General features: G+C 38.5%; 2 protein-coding genes across 4 annotated transcripts; both read left to right on the top strand.

Annotated features, from left to right (window-relative positions):
- The first annotated feature begins 264 nt into the window (after positions 1–264).
- On the top strand, positions 265–11,684 carry fam114a2 (family with sequence similarity 114 member A2). Of its 2 annotated transcripts, none has more exons than XM_010870971.3 (14): positions 265–350; positions 2,119–2,421; positions 4,555–4,654; positions 5,487–5,588; positions 6,193–6,296; positions 6,388–6,522; positions 6,637–6,795; positions 7,463–7,586; positions 7,749–7,834; positions 8,087–8,182; positions 8,280–8,419; positions 8,582–8,654; positions 10,451–10,504; positions 10,603–11,684. In XM_010870971.3, the coding sequence occupies exons 2-14, from the start codon at positions 2,131–2,133 to the stop codon at positions 10,696–10,698; spliced, it is 1,560 nt and encodes a 519-aa protein (XP_010869273.2). In that variant the 5' UTR covers positions 265–350; positions 2,119–2,130; the 3' UTR covers positions 10,699–11,684. The 2 variants fall into 2 exon arrangements, with proteins under 2 accessions (XP_010869273.2, XP_019903310.2); XM_020047751.3 differs by lacking the exon at positions 265–350 and adding an exon at positions 363–617.
- Positions 11,685–14,135: 2,451 nt separating this feature from the next.
- On the top strand, positions 14,136–21,027 carry cnot8 (CCR4-NOT transcription complex, subunit 8). Of its 2 annotated transcripts, none has more exons than XM_010870970.4 (7): positions 14,136–14,254; positions 15,023–15,219; positions 15,353–15,546; positions 15,723–15,884; positions 16,053–16,197; positions 18,399–18,509; positions 20,158–21,027. In XM_010870970.4, the coding sequence occupies exons 2-7, from the start codon at positions 15,103–15,105 to the stop codon at positions 20,284–20,286; spliced, it is 858 nt and encodes a 285-aa protein (XP_010869272.1). In that variant the 5' UTR covers positions 14,136–14,254; positions 15,023–15,102; the 3' UTR covers positions 20,287–21,027. The 2 variants fall into 2 exon arrangements, with proteins under 2 accessions (XP_010869272.1, XP_019904057.1); XM_020048498.2 differs by lacking the exon at positions 14,136–14,254 and adding an exon at positions 14,657–14,676.
- The last annotated feature ends 851 nt before the right edge of the window (positions 21,028–21,878 follow it).

Here is a 21,878-nt window from a genome sequence, read left to right as displayed (position 1 = left end):
TTGTTAGCTACTCCAGAACAGTGTATCATAATTTCCCAACCATTATCGGGTGCTCTATTTTCAAAATTTAAATTTTAAGTATTGATTATATATATAGTTTTTTGGCCTCATTACAGAAAATAAAAACAACCTCAAATAGTATCCAAAAGCTGGAGAAGCAAAGTGTGACCGTTGTCTTGTAGAAACTCTGCGCTAGCTAATAGCACTCCAGCTCAGTAGGTGGCAGTGTAGACTAGTTGTTATTGCAAACGCATACCCAAACAATTCATCGTGTGACGTGGCTAATCGTACGGGACGTTCCAAGAAGTGCAGTAGATAAGATTATCTATACGAAATCTGGAATTCAATCGGTTTGTAAAGCCACTAGATGGCTGAATTTATTAAAACCATACTGTAGTTAATTTCCTTCATATACATTATATATTAGCTTCCTGGGAGATTTGGTAGAGATACATTTAATGATAGAACGCTGCTAGCAAGCTAGCAACAGTACTGTCACTGCTATGGAAAGTTTCAGGTGTACTGTAACCATAGATGTACTCTGTTTTTGGACATACTAACGCTGGGTATCTTGTCATCTTAACTTTTTGTAAGACCAGAATGTACAGCTACTGATCGTAAGAACATCAAATTAATTATACATCTTCATTATAGACATTGTTAATTACATTATGGCTACAGGGGTGTATTGCTCTGCCCCAAATTAATGCTGAGTATCTTGTCAAGACAGCTAAGCTGTACTAAATGCTCAGCTGCCCCACATCCAATGTACAACGTAGCGATTGGGGCTTGAGTGCCCAAGACTGTGATCTGTGATCAAGCCCATCATTGCAGTGCTTGTTGTTATTAAACTTGATGATGGTGATGTAGTTGTGTGTGGTTGGTGATCAAGTAGCACCGGACGGTACTAGCATGGTTTGTAAAAGCAGGTGTTCTTAAGCACGATTCAATGTTATTGGCCTTAAAATTTGCATGAAAAGCATGTACAATGACGGAAAAAACTATTTGATATCCTGCTGATTTTGTACATTTGCCCACTGACAAAGAAATGATCAGTCTATAATTTTAATGGTAGGTTTATTTGAACAGCGAGAGACGGAAAAACACGTCAACATTTTTATAAATTGATTTGCATTTTAATGCCCCTCTTCAAAACATGACTTAGTACTTGGTGGCAAAACCCTTGTTGGTAATCACCGTGGCAAAACATTTCTTGTAGTTGGCCACCAGGTTTGTGAACATCTCAGGAGGGTTTTTGTCCCAATACTCTTTGCAGATCCTTAAGATTTGGCAACTCGAACCTTCAGCTCCCTCCACAGATTTTCTATGGGATTAAGGTCTGGAGACTGTCTAGGCCACTCCAGGACCTTAATGTGCTTCTTCTTGAGCCACTCCTTTGTTACTTTGGCCATGTGTTTTGGGTCACTGTCATGCTGGAATACCCATCCACGACCCATTTTCAATGCCCTGGCTGAGGGAAGGAGGTCCTCACCCAAGATTTGACGACACTGTCCATCGTCCCTTTGATGCAGTGAAGTTGTCCTGTCCCCTTAGCAGAATACTCCCCCAAAGCATAATGTTTCCACCTCCATGTTTGACGGTGGGGATGGTGTTCTTGGGGTCATAGGCAGCATTCCTCCTCCTCCAAACATGGCGAGTTGAGTTGATGCCAAAGAGCTTGATTTCGGTCTCATCTGACCACAACACTTTCACCCAGTTCTCCTCTGAATCATTCAGATGTTTGATTTAGGGATCAAATACTTATTGCACTCATTAAAATGCAAATCAAAATATAAGCATTTTTCTGGATTTTTCTGTTGTTATTCTGTCTTTCACTGTTCAAATAAACCTACCATTAAAATTATAGACTGCTAATTTCTTTGTCAGTGGGCAAATGTACAAAATCAGCAGGGGATCAAATAATTATTTCCCTCCCTGTAGCTTGTGGTTGGGTGTCTCTTTGTAGTCTGTGATCTTTCCATGCCCTGCCAGACAATAGAAATAATCTGCAAGAAGATTCCAGATTTTTGATAGGGTCAGAGTCCTTTTAACACAATGTGTGGTTTACATTATACATGCGCACAAAAACCTCAAATTTCTTTTTATTAATAATTACAGGTATGTGTTAAGATGTCGGACAGCGAAGCCTCCATTGACCCTGCTAGGAGTTCAGAGGTTGCCGAGACAGTTGTGTCAGAAATGGAGGCCCCACCACAGAAGAACACCTTTCTGACACCACCAGACAGTGATTCACAGACAGCAGACATTGCCCTAGAGACACCCCCTGGGGACTGCACCAGAGGTAATGCCACCGATGTTGCTCCAACCAGAAAGGGTAGGAAGACCAGGCAGAGACCAGATCCAGTTCAAGTCCTGGAGACACAAGAGGAAAAACCCAAAGTAGAGGAAGAGCCAGCCAAGGTAATACATACGCTGTTACGGCATTGTGAAATATTAAACAAGCTTTTTCTCTAGTCTTACGACCTAAATATGGTTTAGTAATTGTCGAGAAGGGCGTAGGAAAACGAGCAGGGTGTGCAAACCTTTTGGGCCTCAGCAAGATTTTGAAATTCCAAGGTTGTGTGCATGTTTTCTGGGAAAGTGATCTGTTTTTCAAAAGTGATTTGCAGTGTAGCGGTCTAGGTTTCTACCTCACAACAGTGTTCGAGCCTTGACTCAACCAACTGTACTCTTGATCCCTCTCCCTAACCTCTGCTTTCTACCGTACTGAGAAAAAAAATCTTAGATCCCATACAATATATTTAAAATAAGAATGTGGGGCTCGTTATTTGAAAATACAATTGCTTTGCAAAAAATGTTCAGACCCCAGATCAAATGACTGACTTGCCAATGCTCCATTAACATATTGTTCTCTTTGATATTTTTAACTCTGAACCTATTATAAATAAATAATGGGAAGGTCACATTGTCTTTTTAGTTTGTTGCTTGCATATGTATTTAGCTAGGGCTGTCTCTGACCAAGATTTTTGGGGGTGGACCGAGATTAAAATTTTTTTCTGTCTATAGAAGACATGTTACAAAAGGTGAACTTTAAAACCTTTATTACATAAAGTATATATGGTATATACTGCAGTCGATTGGGATTCCCCCTATTTTTTATTTTTGTTGTGACAGAAAAGAAAATTCACGTAGACAAACGTTATCTCAATAAGTTTTATCAAATCGCATTAGTGGGGGAGAGCTCTAACCAAACTGAGTGTTCTTTAGTGGGGGAGAGCTCTAACCAGACTGAGTGTTCTTTAGTGGAGACTGAGTGTTCTTTAGTGGGGGAGAGCTCTAACAAGACTGAATGTTCTTTAGTGGGGGAGAGCTCTAACAAGACTGAATGTTCTTTAGTGGGGGAGAGCTCTAACCAGACTGAGTGTTCTTTAGTGGGGGAGAGCTCTAACCAGACTGAATGTTCTTTAGTGGGGGAGAGCTCTAACCAGACTGAATGTTCTTTAGTGGGGGAGAGCTCTAACCAGACTGAATGTTCTTTAGTGGGGGAGAGCTCTAACCCGACTGAATGTTCTTTAGTGGGGGAGAGCTCTAACCAGTCTGAATGTTCTTTAGTGGTGGAGAGCTCTAACCAGACCGAATGTTCTGTAGGTTCCTTTGCACAAACGGCCCCAACGGGCTGTCATGTCTTCCATCTGGCCACTCTACCATACATGCCTGATTGGTGGAGTGCTGCAGAGATGGTTGTCCTTTTAGAATGTTCTCCCATCCCCACACAGGAACACTGTAGTTCTGTCAGAGTGATCATCAGTTTCTTGATTACCTTCATGACCAAGGCCCTTCTCCCCAGATTTAAGAATGATGGAGGTCACTGTGTTGTTAGGGCTTAACTATGTGGTCAATTTGCGGCTTGTAGCTGTGTTATGGGCATAACAACGTGAAGCGCTTTATCTGAACACTAAGCAAACAGTATTTTACAGCAGACTTTTCTATATTTGCCGTTTGAGGGTCAGATGGGGGCTTCAGAATTTCACTTTGTGCTATTAAAAACGGAATCACAAAAAAATAAACCTGATATTCAGAATCTGAAAAAGATAACAGAATTGGCCAAAAAAATTAAAAATAATTATGGGCCCCTTAATACTGGTCCATTATAATTTCTAAATACTTTTTTATCTAGACATTTTAGGAGTAGTGGACAGTACAGCACACCCCCACACTATGACACCCTGGCTAGACAGAGGAACATCTTCAGCAGGAGATTTATCCTGCTGCGACGCGCTAGAGAACGTTACAGAAGCTCATTTTTACCATCCTGTACATTGGACATCATTTCAAGGGCTAGTGCACACCTATATTGTGTTTACATATGGATATTTATTCCATGTATACTTGCCAGCGTGTACAGTGCCAGTTTATACATATCCATGTTTACATTGTTTTTATTGCTTGACTGTGTTTTACTCAGTTGCTTAAATGTACAGCAAGTTGCTGTTGTGACTCTATGAATTTCCCATAGTGGATAAATACAGTTCTTTCAATCTATCTATCTAGTCAGGTACAAACTTTCTCTCCCTTTATGTATTTCTCGCCCAGGTATCTAGTAAGTCGACGGTAGCCCAGGGAGGATGGGGTTACTGGGGAAGCTGGGGAAAGTCCATCATGTCAACGGCCTCAGCCACAGTTGCAACTGTAGGTGAGGAGATTCATTAATTAAAGGACATGTAGCACTTAACACGTTTAAAAGCATTGTTAGCACTGGTGCTCCCCAAATTCAAAAGTTAATAACACTATGTGAAATTGCCACAGTTTTGAGTACTTTCCTGCACATTAGGATTCTAGTCTAAACTTCCTGATTGAGCGAGCAGCATGGTAAGTAACAGAACAGCATTGGATATGCTTCAGGATACACATGTTTTGACATGAGCTGTCCTGAGTCTGCTGCAAGTTGCTCCAGTGAAGCAGGGTCTTAATCAAAAATTGGATATTACTGAATTGGTAAGGTACAACATAATACAAAAACTTTCTGGAAAATGTAATAAATTGCCAAAGTTTGTTGGGGCTAAATTAGTACAAATAATTACGTATATTTATTTAACCAGATAAGTCACTTGTTCAACACTACTGTTGTTTGCTCCTTGGGGTTTAAGGCTGGGTGTCTCTGTAAAGCACTTTGTGACAACTGCTGTTGTAAAAAGGGCTTTATAAATACATTTGATTGACTTAAGTCACAAATTCTAATTTCGAGGACCTGGCCAAATACACACACACTCACACACACACCTGGAATAACACATCAGATTTTGGGTACAAGATTTATTTAATGTTATGTGAGTCTAATCAATTAATATGCCAAATCTTGGATGCAATAAATTAATGTAATTTCTCAGAGCTCAAATAAAATGTTCAGAAAATGTTTCTTACTACACAAACCATTTCAGAACATAATGTCTCATGGCTTGCTGAAATTAGATTTAACAAACCAAACTTGCAACAACCTTAAAATAAATGTACTCCATGCGTTTCAGGGCATGGGATCACCCAAGCCATTGAGAAAGCAGAGACTTCGCTGGGAATCCCAAGCCCCACAGAGCTATCTGCACAGATTGGAGATGATGGCAAACAAGAGGGTAAGGACACTGGTCATCAACATGATCCACTCATGAGTCGTCATTCTGGATTTAGCATCACAGGTGCTCTCACAAGTCTCCTTTTTTGATCACCGAGTTTTGAGAGACAGACTTTTCTTGGCTTTGCCTCCGTGGTCCTGATTATTTATGCAATTTTGACCATTAGGCTGTCAAAACTCAAATCGTTTCATTTGTTTTACTGTATCTCTAACGTCTGTAGAATGCTTTTAGGTGATTTTCCTTAAGATTCATAGCCTGACCAATGATCCTTTAACAGTCAGGTTTTTATCCAGAAAATGTGAATTCAGTGGTGCACAGGTGGTGGCCTGTGGTAAGCTAATTGTGTCCTCGATAGGGCAAAACCTTTCATCTGTGTAAACTCAGACATTCCGCAGCACAGTCATTCAATCCTTATGCAAGCAACACGTTTCAGATTACTTTTTTCGAACACGAAACAAATATCACTGTTGTCACCATTCAACAGTTGATCTTGAGTGTGTTTTAAAATACAATATATAACAGAACTAATTGTCAAAGTATAATTTGTAATTCAGTGGAGGAATGGTGAGGGGTTTGAATACCCAGTAACCTTGTATACTTCTAGGTGAAACCAGATCTGAGACTGATAAAGAGGAAGGAGATAGCGCATCAGCCATGGGAAGCGCAATGGGAATGTTCTCATCTCTCAGCACTGCTGTTCAAAGCACCGTAAGTGCCTCAGCTTTTTTAGGATTTTTATTATCTTATTTTTATTTACGGGCAATGCCAATATGCTTGCTGACCGAAATATATTTTCCAGGGGAAAACAGTCCTAACAGGGGGTTTGGATGCTTTGGAGTTCATTGGCAAGAAGACCATGGATGTCATAGCAGAGGGAGATCCAGGCTTCAAGAAAACAAAGGGTCTGATGATCAAGACTAACACTCTCTCTCAGGTTAATGTTTTTGAAGGGATGTTAGAGAAGCCATCTCTACTGTTTTGCTGACATTATTTTAGTTTGAAAACTTTCCGACCAAGATTTAATTTCAGGTCTTTGTTTTGGCTACAGGTTTTACGTGAGGCTAAGGAGAGAGAGGAGCAGCAAACAGCAGAAGAGGTTTCTTCTGACACAGAAAACAAGGCCCATTATGGAATGTTGTTTGATGAATTCCAGGGCCTATCCCACCTGGAAGCTCTGGAGATTCTCTCTAGGGAAAGTGAGTCAAAGGTATTACTGAGCATGAGCAAGTTCTTTTTTTTATTTTTTTTTATCAATCAGTTTAACTTTTGCTAGAAAGAGAACCATCTAGAATCACAACATATTGATGAAGAAATAGATCGATATCAGTTAACGTTTTAGTTGATAATACACTGCCTATCAAAAATACTCAAACCTTATATAGGCCAATTCTCTCATTTAACTGAATTACAAATGGTACATTGGGAATATCATTCTGTTTGATGCTTTCTTTTTCAATCTGTAACAGTCAATTATTGTATGGGGACATTGGTTTTATTTTGGAAAATGTAAAACCAAGAAACATTAAACATTTAAATATGTTGCTTTCATGAAATATCTAACACTTGTTCTGTGGAAGCTCCAAGTTTACAGATATGAAAGATCTAGCTGTTCCTCAAAAAACTCCTATCCAAACAAGAAGTAGACTTCTTCTTTTGAAGGAGCTACAGAGATCAGTGGTTGGGAGTGGTAATGGTGTATTGATCAGTCCTATAAAAAGGTCTGCATAAAACTGTCTTGTTTTGGAACGTGGCAAGAAAGAAGCATTTACTCAAAAAGTATACCATTTGTAATTCAGTAAAATCACAGGATTGCTCTGGGGTTTAAATACTTTGGTAAGGCACTGTATATGATTGAATCTGTTGATGTTGTGTAGGTGAAGTCTGTTCTGACCACTTTGTCTGGAGAGAAACTGACCGAACTCAAAGAGGACCTGGAGCTCATCAAGGAACCCTTCTCTCTGGTAGAGTTTGACGACGAGGAGGTGGATGAAAAGAAAGGTAGCCTATCATCACAGAACTGTCTCATAAAGTCTCATATTACAATAATACATTTACAGTTTTAGCAATCGCAACAGAAAAAGAATAGGTTGAACACAGTGTTTCTGCGATAAACGCAATTAACTAAAGCAATACATTTTGTTTTATTTATGTTTTTTTCAGATGACTATGCTGCTGAATTTGTAAGGGAATTGACTGAGGCCCTAGAAAGACTGCACATATCCACAACAGCTGTCAAACTTGAAAAGGTTGCAACAATATGTTTTGATATGCAGGCCATCTTCTGTCTTACCTTTTCAGGCCAGTAGCCAGATAATATAGCAGTGTTTGTTGCCATCTTCTGGAAACTTTTGGTAGGACAACATTTTAAAAAGGCTGATTTCTTTTATCAAACTGGCCTTTTCTTCATCATTGTGCCTGCAGCAATTTCTCATTTAATTTGTGGATTCTGCGTCACTTGGTATATATCTAACCTGTTTTTCTATACCAATACCCATCAGGCAAGTAAGAATTCTTTTGACCAAATTGCCCAAATGACCAACCCCATGAAGGAAGAAGGGAATGAAGTCGGCGTGGAAAAGACCTATACTGTTGAGGTATGAAAATATTTTTTTTTTTAAATCATTAAATTACGGGAGTATTGGATGGATGTTGTACTTCTATGTCTTCTGATGTTTTGCTTATTCCCCTCAGGATGTCCACTTGTCTGCTATCAGAAGCCTGGCTGAGCTCACTGCCAGATCCATAGAGCAATTCCACAAAGTGGCTGAGATGATACTCTTCTGTACCACGCAGAAGGTCACCACTCTGGAGCAAGCGAAAATCCTTTCACAGTGAGTTCCTACACTCCAGCTATTTACAGTGTTACGTTAATAGTTATCGATGGAACTTTATTTCCCACGTTCCCCCAACCTTCAGGCATTGTGTGTCTATGCTATCATTGTTTTCATGTCCTAGGGGTTTGTGCTCTGACTCATTTTGTTATCTTGTTCCAGAGTAACAATTGTGTTGTGCAAAATGATATCACTACTTTCCAAGAAGTTCACCACCTGTTTGACTACAATAGGGGTAAGACATATACTCTGTACAAACTATTTGAAAACCTGTTTGTGAGCTGTAATTTCACTTGAAGTATTTATAGCTACAGTTCTGTGTAAAAATGTTTAAGCCACCCGAGGAAATGGTTCAAAAGCCATTTATCTGAGCAGTGTTTTTTTGTTTGAGAAAAAATAACACTATAACATTGAAATAAATACAAAGAAACGTTAATACAATGAAAGTTTAAAAAAAACATTGTTTTATGTTGCTCTGAGGTGGTAAATCTAATACTGTAAAAGTTATTTGACTTCCATTCCCAAGCAGGTCTTAATTGTGTTTGGGATCCTTATCATTTTCAAATATAATTTTTCCCTCAGTCAAGGATGGCCGTTTCTTCAAAGACTTCTTATTGTCAAAGCATTAACTTTGATGCCAGGTGACTCTGCCAGATGCTGAGCAACCACTTCACTGGATTTCTTTTAACTCTCTACAGTTATTGATGGCTTAAGAATATTGCACAGTTCTGTACATTCACTTAAACTTTCATAATGGAACTTAATTTCACTGCATCACTATGAAAACAAGAAACCAGGTTCAGCCTAGTTAGGTTCAACCTAGTTCAGCTATGAAAACAAGAAACCAGGTTCAGCCTAGTTAGGTTCAACCTAGTTCAGCTAGCCCACAATAAAAAGTGATGTTCGTTATTGCCCTCCCAGGATTCGAACCCAGGTTGCCCACGTGAGAGGCTGTGTCTTTACTACACCATAGAGACATACATTCAGTTGGTGTAACATCACGCCAAGTTAGAATATTTCGTTAGACACCATTTAGCATTGTGTTAAACTGAGTAACATTTCTTATTAAGTTTACCTCCACCACAAATAGCATCTATGAACTGTATGGCTTTTGCCACTGGCTGTTTTAATAGCTTATTAGCCATTTGTGAATGATATTGATACAATAACTATCAATATAGGTGACGATAACTGACTTTTTCGTCAAGTGAAAAGACAAGAGAATTGGGTAGTCAGCAAAGTTTTTGTCCTAATACATAATTCGAAAATCCACCAGAAATAGTCGCAATGTAACAGTAAACAGTTTTATTTTAGGCTCCCTATTACATAGCTACCGAAGGTTGTAGCCAGCAAAGTTTTTGCCTATCCTGAACAAATCCTATTTTGCCACTGGCCATTTTAACAGCTAGTTAGCCATTTGTGAATGACACTGATATAGTATCTATCAAAATAGGTCACAATAATTGTGTGTTTGTCTATCCTGAACAGCCTAATATCCATCTGAACTGTTTTATTTTTGGCTTCCTATTATGTAGCTACTAAAGGTTGTATCTAGCGAAGCTTTTGTCTGTCCTGAACAAATCCTAAGGCATAATGTGTTTTGACTGACAGGAGTCGAACGTGGGACCTGTACCATAATTCCGTAGTCCACATCTCTAACCACTACGCTATTTAACAAGGGTCAGTCAGTCAGTCAGTCAGTCAGTGAGTGAGTGAGTCAGTGACATTCATTCTTCTAGGCCGGTTCTGGTTACGCGGTCCGGCAATGAATAAAATGTACTTTAAGTTCCACAAAGTAATCCACCTAACTTTAAACAGTGCAGATTCATTTAATAACTAATTGCAAGGTGTTTGTTGACAAATGTAATTCCTTTGTAATTCCTTTGTATGCTGACATGAAGGATTTTAATGCAGATGCCAGTAGTTAATTAAAGCCATACAGAGTAGTGTACATCATTCTTGGTTGTAAGTATATAAGATTTGTGGTTCACTAAATCCAGAGTAATAAAACTAAAACATTTTGTTTTTCAGTCATATGAAAAAGGAGATGTCCTCAACCCACTCATAACGGGAGTATTTTTGGAAGTTTGTATCTAATTTATTATTGTATATTGCTTCATATCAGATCACAGACCTGTCGGAAAGTTGAATCATAACAATCTGGGTGTGTCTCTTGTCTTCAGGCTTCCAACAGTGCATCATACATCCAGGATGCCTTCCAGCTCCTCATGCCTGTATTGGAGGTGTCCCATGTTCAGAGAAGTGCTGACTTTACCTAACAGTGACCACATTCCCTTCCCACCTGTGCCAACAAGGAACACTAACAAACAAAAGCCTTGACATATCATTGCAGTTTTAAAAACAAATACTTCCTCAACGATTTAGTTTGGAGCTTAACTAAAGTGGCACACCTCAGATACAAAATGTACTTCTGACAGTGTTTATTATTTGTTGTTTATGTAATACTGCTGTTGTATAGCACAGTTGTTTCAGTATTTGAGGAGTTTTACATGTTTGAATAAGAGAGACGTGGTGTATGATTATGGTGTATTTCCCATCCAAATACTCTGCTTATGTGCTGACATTCATTTGGATATTTTGAATATAAAGTACATGCGTTATGTCTGAGGATATTTCACGTTTACCTTGATTAAATGCATTATTCATACCATCAGGACTTTAGGATTTCCTCAATCCCTGTCTTTACCAATGAATATTATACTTTGACATGCCTCACTGTTTATCTGCAAGTGTGAATATATGACCAGAATATTAGTAATTAAATAAAAACAACTTCCAATGTGTCTTAGCTAGAACAGTTTTTGTAGTTATCTTTATAGGAACTGTATGTAAGGCATGTAATGTATTTTTGTGTGGCCTAAAATTTAATCAGATATTCATTTAAGTCCAAATAATAAGTGAACGTGATCCACCAAATTACACAGACTGATTTTAAAAAGAATTGGGGAGCCAAATTCATAGAACATTACCTTTTTTGTTGAAGTATAAACTTCTATGTTACTCAGCTCAAAATGCATTGAAGCAGTCAAAAGTTTAATATTTGTTTTAAAATTCTTTATGTTGACATTCAAAAGTCTGGTTTGTGTGATTATTTGGGGATTATTGGGACTTAAAGATCTGGTAAGAATTTAGATCAAATTTACACAGAAATACAGAAAATGCATAACGTGTCCCAAACTCTATTACCCCTGTGCAAAACTGTCAGGTATTTTATGCTTTTGTAATAAAAGATTTCTTCAACAAATTATTTTCATATTATATATAAAGCTATGAAACAAACCAAATTGGTAACTTTAAATTTCTAAATGATGTATAATGTATTAAGTCAGTTTCGGGTGCATCCAGTTTCCATTGATCATCCTTGAGATATGTTCCTAACCTATTTTAAATTAACCTGGGGTAAATTCAATTGATTAGACAATTGGGAATGGCAAAGTCCTCCTGGCCAATTAGGAACTTAATAGCCACTGACAGAGATCCTGTGTGGATATAGGAGAAGATTAGATTCAGATTTGTCATTGAGCAGTAAAATACAAGGACATAAATACAGTCAGCATGTAACTGGAAGACAGCAGAAAATGTATTAATTATAATGTATGTTACAAGTGGGATGTAAAGATGTGCAATGAAGGCAAATCCAAGTACAAATGTCAATTCTAAATGTGCAAAGAAGGCATATTGAAGGTTGCATGTGCAACTGTAATGCAGGGATAGCAGCAATGATGTTCAAAGAGAGTAGTAAAAGGACACTCTGAGAGGCGGTACTAAGCGGTGAGCGGGTGGGTGTGGTTAGTGATGGGTACAGAGTACAGCAGGGTTACAGTAGCTGGGAAGAAACTATTCCTGAGCCTGCTGGTGCCGGAACGAAGAGACCTGTACCGCCTGCCTGATGGTAGGAGGGCAAACATTTTGTTATTGTGTCCCTGATGATGCCACGCGCCCCATGTAGACGTTTGCGCAGGAGGTCTATGATGGTTGGAAGCTGGGTACCCGTGATGTGCTGGGCGGTTTTCACCACCCGTTGCAGGTCCTTCCAATCGACCACGGAGCACCCGCCAAACTGCACAGTGGCTATAATAATTAAAACCAGTGCTTGATTTTTAAATCACAGCATAGTGATGTATGCAGTGAGGCAGAACTGAATATTGGCAGGTCCTTTTTTGCTAATGGTGGGGTCTTACAGAAAAGAGAAACTTTCAACACATTAAGGGAGGTACAGGATGCTGTTAATAAGGTAGAGCCCTGACTCCTGTTTTTTTGATGAAACGTATAATTGTCATTTCCAACCATATTTCCTAATTAGATCATGCACATTAAAATGTATGTATATAAATATGTTGTCCCATTGCATATTAAACATTGAAACATGTTTTGAAAGGAAGGCTATTTCAAATAACCACGCTTTTCTGGAGTCTTGCTGGTCTCAGCGGCACCCATTGCTTTTAAAAAAAAAAATAATAATATTTCAACTGGCCCGGGGATGTCTGCTTCGCCTTTGACATTTTCGAGTCGTCTGCTGGAGCTGCTGCGAGAGTGTGTGGCTTTTGAATCTGACGCCAAGCTTACATAACCAATCATAACCAAACACTCAGTAGCCTTAAGTCTTACTGTAAGAGCTAGCGGAGGCTCGTTGTTTTCTTGGTAACAGCTAGAGCATATAGGTCACACACTATTAGTCTATTTAATATGCCATTAATCTATGTATTTATTAATTTGGCATATTTCCCACCGGACATTTTGGCCATTGATATTTTCATCTGCTGGACAAATACACCTGATACCAGGAAAAAGCCGAAATTTGCGGACGAACGTAAATCCTGCATGGCAGGGTGCAATGTTCTGTTAGATTTAAGTGTATACATTTAAACACTCAACACCAAAACATTTAAAACAACCTACATAACCCCTCCATCCCGAGTAAAAGGTACATCATTTCATAATTAACTGCAGGCTTTAATACCACGCGGACTCAAGACTCAAGAGTATCCTAATGTACACAAGGCAGCGTTTACCGGTAGTAGCGAGGAAGCACGCGTGAGCAGTAACATTTGTCTTACAATGCGGACTGCAAAAATTGTTAGAAAGCTTGGTAGGCAGCTGCAGTTCAAACGATGCACATGCTTAAACTAGGAATAGTGACTGACAACATGAGGACGTGCCAAAGATCTAAAACAGCACTCACCATCTTTACAGTCTGATTCAATCAGCAGCTCTGGGCTTGATTGCTATGACTGTTAGTCCTGCCCCCTCATTAGCTTAAGGACAAGTAAATACGAAAATAAATAAATCCAGAAAAAAAATAATACGGAAATAAATAAATACAAAAATAAAAGGATACAGTAATAAATAAATCCAGAAATAAATATATACAGAAATATAAGATTATGGAAATTAATATAAAAATAAATAAATTCAAAAATAAAAGGATACAGTAATAAATAAATCCAGAAATAAATATATACAGAAATATAAGAATATGGAAATTAATATAAAAATAAATAAATCCAGAAATGAATGATCAATGAATTAAATAAATATGGAAATAATATTGATTTATACATTTACTATTATATTTGTATGTATAAATATATTTATTGATACATTTATTTATTTCAAATATTGCCAGGTTTGGTCCTCCATACTCTCTAACTTTGTCTCACACCCCAGCACAGTAGATGGCGGTAATGCAACCCAAATTACTGGATTCCAACTACCGTAAACCCCACCGAAGAAGAGCAAGTAGGAAGCCAACGTTATCAGCAACGTTAGCAAGGACTGGCATTAGCCCCAAACACAAGAATTTCAAAAGACTAGGTGAATGTTGTATTTTTAGTTTATGCATTTCTTTTTGACGTTCCCTAAGTAATTGTATAGTCAATGTTGCTTGTAGCTTCCTAGTCAGTAGCAAGCTTGCCATCGTCATAATGATGATCAAACAAGAGCCAAACATTAGCAATTCTAGCAAACCGAGCTAACGCAGTAGCTTGCGTTTCGGAATTGGAAGCTCAGGTTGAATAAGTATTGAAGACGGACTGGGGTTGTTATAGCAGGCAACGTTAGCTACACAAACATGTACGGTATCATACTCTGTGTGTATTTTACTTGGCCACTGTGCGGCTTAAATAAAAAAAGAAATTTTGTTTAGGTAGCCACGACATTATTTAGCGCAATAGCTAGCGTTTTATTAACCTGAGGTTGTTTTTCGTTTAACTTCAGGAATAGCTAACGTTGACTAAGTAGGTGTAATGTCCTGTAACGTTAGTTGTTGTTAATGGATACTTGCGAGATATCATGTTGTTCGTCTTATCAAGTTCTAGAATATCGATTGTAGGAAACCAATACCGGAGCCGTTTATTCAGACCACCTTGTTGACTTTTGCTAACGTTACCTGCTTCTGCACTGTCGATGGGATTCAACCCAGATGGGTTTTGATTTAGGCGCCCAACCGTGTATTTTGCTGCTACATGTGTTTCAGGCATTTGCTGATTCCATGTAACACAAGTGATCGTTATTTTAACGGTGTCGCATGAAATCAATTAGCTGAATGGTACAGATAACTTTCAACCTCTTTCTTGCCAACAGAGTACATTATTTTCAACTGACTGTTTCCTGAAAGTGCTGCCGAATTGTCGGGGGTTCAGTCTTTTCTTTAACCTGCAAAAATGCCAGCCGCGCTTGCAGATACCAGTCAGATTATCTGTGAGGTCTGGGCAAGCAATGTGGAAGAGGAAATGAGGAAAATCCGACAGATAATTCAAAGTTATAACTTCATTGCCATGGTAACCTGTCCTCCTATATATGCCTCCAATGCCAGTGTCATTAAAATGGTAGAATAGCTCTGCTGGTCTTGCTTTGGATTGCATAAATTAATACATTTTCTAAGAATGATTAAAGATGCCCTTGTGCCACCAGGACACAGAGTTCCCTGGAGTGGTGGTTAGACCGATTGGTGAGTTTCGCAGCACGGTAGATTACCAATACCAGCTTTTGAGGTGCAACGTGGACCTTCTGAAAATCATCCAACTTGGACTGTCGTTTATGAATGAGGATGGCGATTATCCCCCCGGGACGACAACATGGCAGTTCAATTTCAAATTTAATTTAACGTGGGTATTATTTTTGTATTCTTTGTAAAATCCTGCTAACCAGCAAAGAGATGATATGGCATGCTGTACATTTTGGGGTAGCGTTTTCTGCCTCAATTTTACTCAAAGTTTCTATGTTTGAAATGTATTTTCACTGTTTGGATCTAGAATCTAATCTAATTTTCTTTTGTTAATAGAGAGGATATGTATTCCCAGGACTCGATAGACTTACTGCAGAACTCTGGTCTTCAATTTAAAAAGCATGAGGAAGAGGGGATTGACACACTCTACTTTGCTGAGCTTCTGATGACTTCTGGCTTAGTGTTGTGTGAAAATGTCAAATGGCTGTCTTTTCACAGGTAGGAATGCAGTGAAAGTGGTCAGTAGACCTAGAGTTTTTCTGGATGACCAGAAAAACTCTAGGCCTACTGAATGAATTCTGGGCCCTAGTCATGAACACTACAAACAGTGACCCTCATTTAAGAAATCAAATTATAATTAATCACAGTGCTGTGGCTTTTCTGCAGTGGGTATGATTTTGGCTACCTGGTGAAGCTGTTAACAGACACTCGACTACCTGAGGAGGAGCATGAGTTCTTCCAGATTCTCAATCTCTTCTTCCCTGCGATCTATGACGTAAAATATCTGATGAAGAGCTGCAAAAACCTAAAGGTAAGGACCTCCCTGTTAACCTTTATTCATTAGCCCATTTTTGTTATAGTGATTGCCTTCGGGTCTGCGCAGTCATAAAAATCCTGTGGGAGGGACTTTACTAAGTAATGTTTTGTCATAATATGACAGATGCTGTGCTTACTTGGAACACTATTTCAAGACTGAATGGCCAAATCACCCCTTTGAATTGTTTTGCCTAGTTATTTATTTTGACGTTTAGTATGATTAGCCTACCGTCAAAATGCATTACATTAGTCTATAGGCTGCATAGAGGAATAAAAAGATGAATGTAACCATATAATTAACATAGCAATGGCTATTGAGGTGCACAATATTGGCCATGCTTGTAGACTGCAACTTTACCATAATTAGTAGGCAAAAAGCAAACATGTCTCTATATGGGTTGAATATTGCACTGTTTGATGGATTTCTAACAGAGCATTTTACTGCATGGTCAGTGAGTGCTGATGATTGTTTAAGTGCATTATGGAGGATTGAAACATGTTGCTTTCTTTTAAGGAATCCTTTGTCGTCATTTAAATTTTACCAGATTGATTTTAGATGCAGTATAACGTTAGCTATCTAGTTGTAGTAGATTGCACCAATCCATGAGTAGCTGAAAAGCTTTCTCAAAGAAATTTACTGTGTATCCTTAATTGCTGTTACTGTGTGCAGTTCACACACTTGTGACTGAGCATCATCAAAAATGCGTTTTGAAATGTTTATGTCTAACAGCTATTCAGGGGGAATCCTCTGACCTTCTGTGAAATTGTGTGGAAGTGTCTAGGAACAAGATTAGTAGTTCTAAACCTTTATGATGTAATAGCCGAGCACTTTTTAGGGCCATTACTTTATATGGGCGTTCTTTGATATCATTCTTTGATGTCCATTAGAGCCCACCATTGGTCAATTTGTTGATAACGTCCATTGATTAAGTTGGTGTCAGGAAACGCCCATTAGTGCATGCCATTGGCTAGTCCACAGATGCTTGTCATTGGTCAGTTCTTACACTGCCAAAGAGGTTGTTTATTAATGTCTAGTTGTTGCTTGCTCTTCTGCATTTTTAGGCTGGGTCGATGTGTAAACAATTTGTGACTCCTGATCCAACACTTCAGCCAAAACCTAACAGTCTTAAAATATGATCTGTACTGTGAATAAATAAAATAAAAGGGTGTCAGGTTATTGAGATTTTATTAGTTCATTAAGTCCACTATGTACAGCTCTGGAAAAAAAATTGACCACTGCGCTGACCACTTTCTTTTCCAAAAAAGTTGAAAAGGAAGGTTTTGAGTGAGGAACAGAAGGGTTCAAATTAAAAGACCACTGCAAGTTGAACGCTTCTGTTCCTCACTCAAAAAGGTGCAGTGGTCTTTTAATTGTTTCCGGAGCTGTATTTTTAAAACACATTTACAATACAATGCTGCACCATAAATTTTTAGCCTACACCAGCTTTTCTCAATCTGGTTTTACACACTTCTTCCTGAATGCCTATATTTCAAGTTGAGTTGAAAATGTATTTTGCATTATACAATTCTATGGCATGATTGAGGAATTAACCAAATTGGAGTCGTATGGAACTAATGTAATTTCAAATGAGCTAGCAGTTTTCAGCCACCTGTGGTCCGTTTAACCAAAATAAATTGCTGGTAATAAAGCCTTAAGTGCACTAAAACCTAACTGTACACTGCAGTCCCAGGTATCATTAAGTAAGGCAAATGGTCCAATTGTTTGTGAAATGTATACACATTCTCACTGGTTTGATGCGCCCGATGCCACATCACAACTTAATCCTTACAACATTTTTATTTAATTACACTAACCTGGCTTTGAGGTCCAGTAGAGTTTGAAGGATGTAGGTATAGACTACACACTTGACCATGGGGCTGAAATCAGCTTTGTGTTGAACGTTCCAGTGAAAATCAACTCCCTATTTAAATGGCTTGAACCTCATTTGTTTTTGCTGGTAGATTTTTTTTTTTGTCTACCTGGCACGGCGCCTTATGGACCAAAATGTTTTGTGTCCCTACTGTATAGTTTTCTGATGGTGCGTTCATTGTTCTCATTTATGAATTATTTGATAACCGTAGTGTTGTTCACGTTCTGAAGCTGCTGAATTGTCTGTTTTGCCTGATTGCCCTGGCTGATGGTCTATGGCCTTATGCCTAAGCCCCTGGTCTAACGCTCCAGTGGTGTGCTTTCAGGGAGGGCTCCAGGAGGTGGCGGACCAGTTGGAACTGAAAAGGATCGGGAGACAACACCAGGCCGGCTCAGATTCACTGCTCACAGGGATGGCGTTCTTTAGGATGAAAGAGGTAACTATTGTATGACTAATGTCACCTTTCTTTTGTGTTGTCCCCAGCTTTTAACTGCCTTTTTTGGAGTGCTTTGACAATACCTTTTAATAAGGATAATCTTTGTGGTGAGTTTGTAGGGAAAGTGAAAGTATTCTCCAGTTATTCACTGGTCCTCCTTGTTGTACCAGAATGTTTGCCATTGCTGATCTCACCAGTGCATGCTTTTTTAATGTACCAAACATTAGCTTTTTGTTGAAACAATCACCTACTTAATAAGAAACAGCTGTGAAGCCAATTTTCCAAATACAAGTTTTTTTTGTCATCAATCTACACAACATCCCGTAAAGACAAAGCGAAAACTGTTTTAGAAATGTTAGCCACATACAAAGTAGTTTTTTATGGAAGTGCTGTTGGCAGGATTCACACCTTCAACTCTTCTTTGGTTTGCCTCTACCAACTTTGCACACCTGGATTTGGACAGTTTCTTCTGTTTTTCCTTGCATATCCTCTAGTTCTTTGTCAGATTAGATGGAGAGCGTCAGTGAACTGTGATCTTCAAGTCTTCCCACAGATATTCAATAGGACTTTTTCTGGGGCACTCAAGGACATTCCGACAGGTCCCAAAGCCGCTCCAGTGTTGTCTTGGCTTTGTTCTTCGTGTTGAAAACTAACTATGTGGGCGAAAAGGGCCATGGCCAGGAGCGTTTAAAAAATCTTTTGATCCGAGTCTAAGCCATAATAGTAAATGGAACCACACAACATGAAGATCTGGATTTCTGTTTAAAAACTGTATGTTTACAGTAGATTTTTGTTAAAAACTTTACTGTAAAAATCTCGTACTGGGAATAATCTTTTAAAAGTACCCATGTTAGACTACAGTGTGTGGACACTTGCTGCCATTGCTGAGTGTGGTCGATGTCAGAAAGTACTTCAAATACATTGATCATTGATTTCTTATTCTATAAATAATAACATATACTCATACTATTTTCATGTCTCAAAAGCGAGTGAAACTTTAAAAAGGGACCATTGCAAGTGTGACTGGTGGAAAACATTCTACGTGCCAATGCCAAAATACACCAGCATTTGGCAGGTAAAGTTTAGGCCCAGTAAATAAATGTTAATGATAAAATCAGGTATCTACAGTGAAATAGCTGATATGTGGCCTTTTTAGCAGCTTAATGGGATTTCCCTTGGTGATTCAGATTGATTGGCTACCCATTATTATCCCTGCCCAATGGTGGTTGTAATGGATTTTTGTTTTAGTGGAGTTGTTTCTTGCATCAGATGAAATTCATTTAGTCACCTTTAAGACACATGGTGTCACTGTCAAATTGACATTTTGTAATTTATTAATAATTTGTTTAGAATGTTGACCTTATACAATAAACACTATGCTATTTCTTTGGGAAGGTTTTGGGATTTTTTCCCTAATGGATTTGTTGGTTGAGCACTCTGCTAGGCGTGTGTGCTACTGTCGGAAACTAACTTGGCGGATTTAGTGTCAGTGTTCAGTGTAAACTTATGGTGGCATAATTCTTGAAATTTTAAATTCTCAACTAAAAAAAACAGTTCTGTGTCAACAACATTTGAAGAATTTCTTGCAATTAAATTTGACTTTCTGTTACTTAAAACATCAGAAATATGCTGTTCTCTTCTTTTGCAGCTTTTCTTTGAAGACAACATTGATGATGCAAAATATTGTGGGCGATTGTATGGCTTGGGCTCCGGGTCCACTCAAAATCAGAATGGCATCTCAAGCTCTTCCCAAGAGGAAACCAACAACAAGCACTGACCGATCGCAAGGCTATCAAGTGGAAGACTTCTTTTAACCCATCCAACTGATGTTTTTCTCCTCCACCCCCAGAAGAAAACATGATGCATTTGTATCCAACTTCACCAGTTGCAAAAAGGACATTGACTTTTCTTTAACCCATTCTGTTCTGTCACAGTGGATTTTACTGCATATTGTCACCATTCAAATTCCCTGTTGTACCACTATTGAGCCTCTCACCCAGGACCAGTATTTGGAAACCTTTTATCTTTGTTTTACAGCATTGCAGTATCAACCCTTTCTAAGGCATGGGACCAGCTTTTGTGTTTGGTACTGCAAATAAGAAGTGTAGCATTTTAAAGTGCTCAACAGCAAATCTTTGCACTCCTGATTTTCAAAACAAACTATATTTTGGCCCAACCAACTAAAGCATCGATAGGTATCATTCCCCAAGTAGTTCATGCTTGTAGGGATTGTAACATTTTTAATTATGCTGGAAAGGTATGTAAATTAAAATGTAAAATTTCACTGAAGCTGTCATGTTTTAGCAATTTCCTTTGAGGAAAGAGACTTTTAGATGGGTGACAGGCAGATCTGTAAGTATGAATGTCTTACAGGGGCACACTGCAGTTCTGCAGTGTAACATTTGCTTTTAATTTGTTCACTGCTCCGTTTAAACAGATGTTTGTGGTTGCTATTGTTTTTACAACATGCATTGTTTGAAACAGTTGTATATTAAAACATTTTCTATTTTCAATGTTATTTTTTGTATTTTGTCATCTTTCGGGTATGCCCTAAGCAGTATCTGTATTTCCTGTTTTTATACTCCGTTAAGGGACATCATAGCATGCTTTACCTTTCTTTTTAGCACTCCTCTCCGGAGCTACTTAGTGCATACATTAAGATAATTAGGTGGAACAACTATGCAACTTTCTAGTGAGTACATCCTACTCAAGTAGTTTTAATCAAATGTAATGCTACTGAACCTATTCTGTATCCCTGGTTTAATCGTCTTTTATAGTTACAGTACACTTCTATAACACAGCAACCTTTCATGCATATTGTATCCACTTTTTTATTGTTCCTAGACTGGTGTGCATTCCTTCCCAGAGCAAGTTTTGGCTATACAGTAAGGATAAGTTATAACTTAACTTCTATTTGGTTTATAAGCATTTTTAGAGGTGCCAATTACTTTGATTTTGAGAAACTTTCTCCATTTTGACTGTAAGATCAGGTTGATAATTGCACTTTCATAGACTTTGCTCATCTTTGTCAGGGGAGGGTCTGACGTTCTGTCTGTTTTCAACCTTTTGCTCTTCTGCAACTTGTGATTTTGGCTCTGCGTAATCACAAGTCCACAGCAGGCTCAGGAGAGATGTCCACAGGTCTCTCCAAGCCGTTCTGCTTTCTTTCACACTGCTCACTCAACCGTGAACTAACCTCCTAGCCACAATGATGCAGCTGCACTGTGAGGCAAACGTTCATGAGGTAAGTATGTAAGTTGTCTTTATCACATAGAAATCAGCCAGGATTGGAATACTAGCATATCAGTTTGCCCCTAAACACCTGTCTGAGTTGGCAAATGCCCAAAGAGAAAAAGGCAATGAAAAGCT

The sequence above is a fragment of the Esox lucius genome, chromosome 7 (genome assembly GCF_011004845.1).
Source record: "Esox lucius isolate fEsoLuc1 chromosome 7, fEsoLuc1.pri, whole genome shotgun sequence".
Lineage (NCBI taxonomy): Eukaryota > Metazoa > Chordata > Actinopteri > Esociformes > Esocidae > Esox > Esox lucius.
The sequence above is the reverse complement of the archived record's forward strand: the minus strand, read 5'-3'. Positions and strand labels throughout refer to the sequence as shown.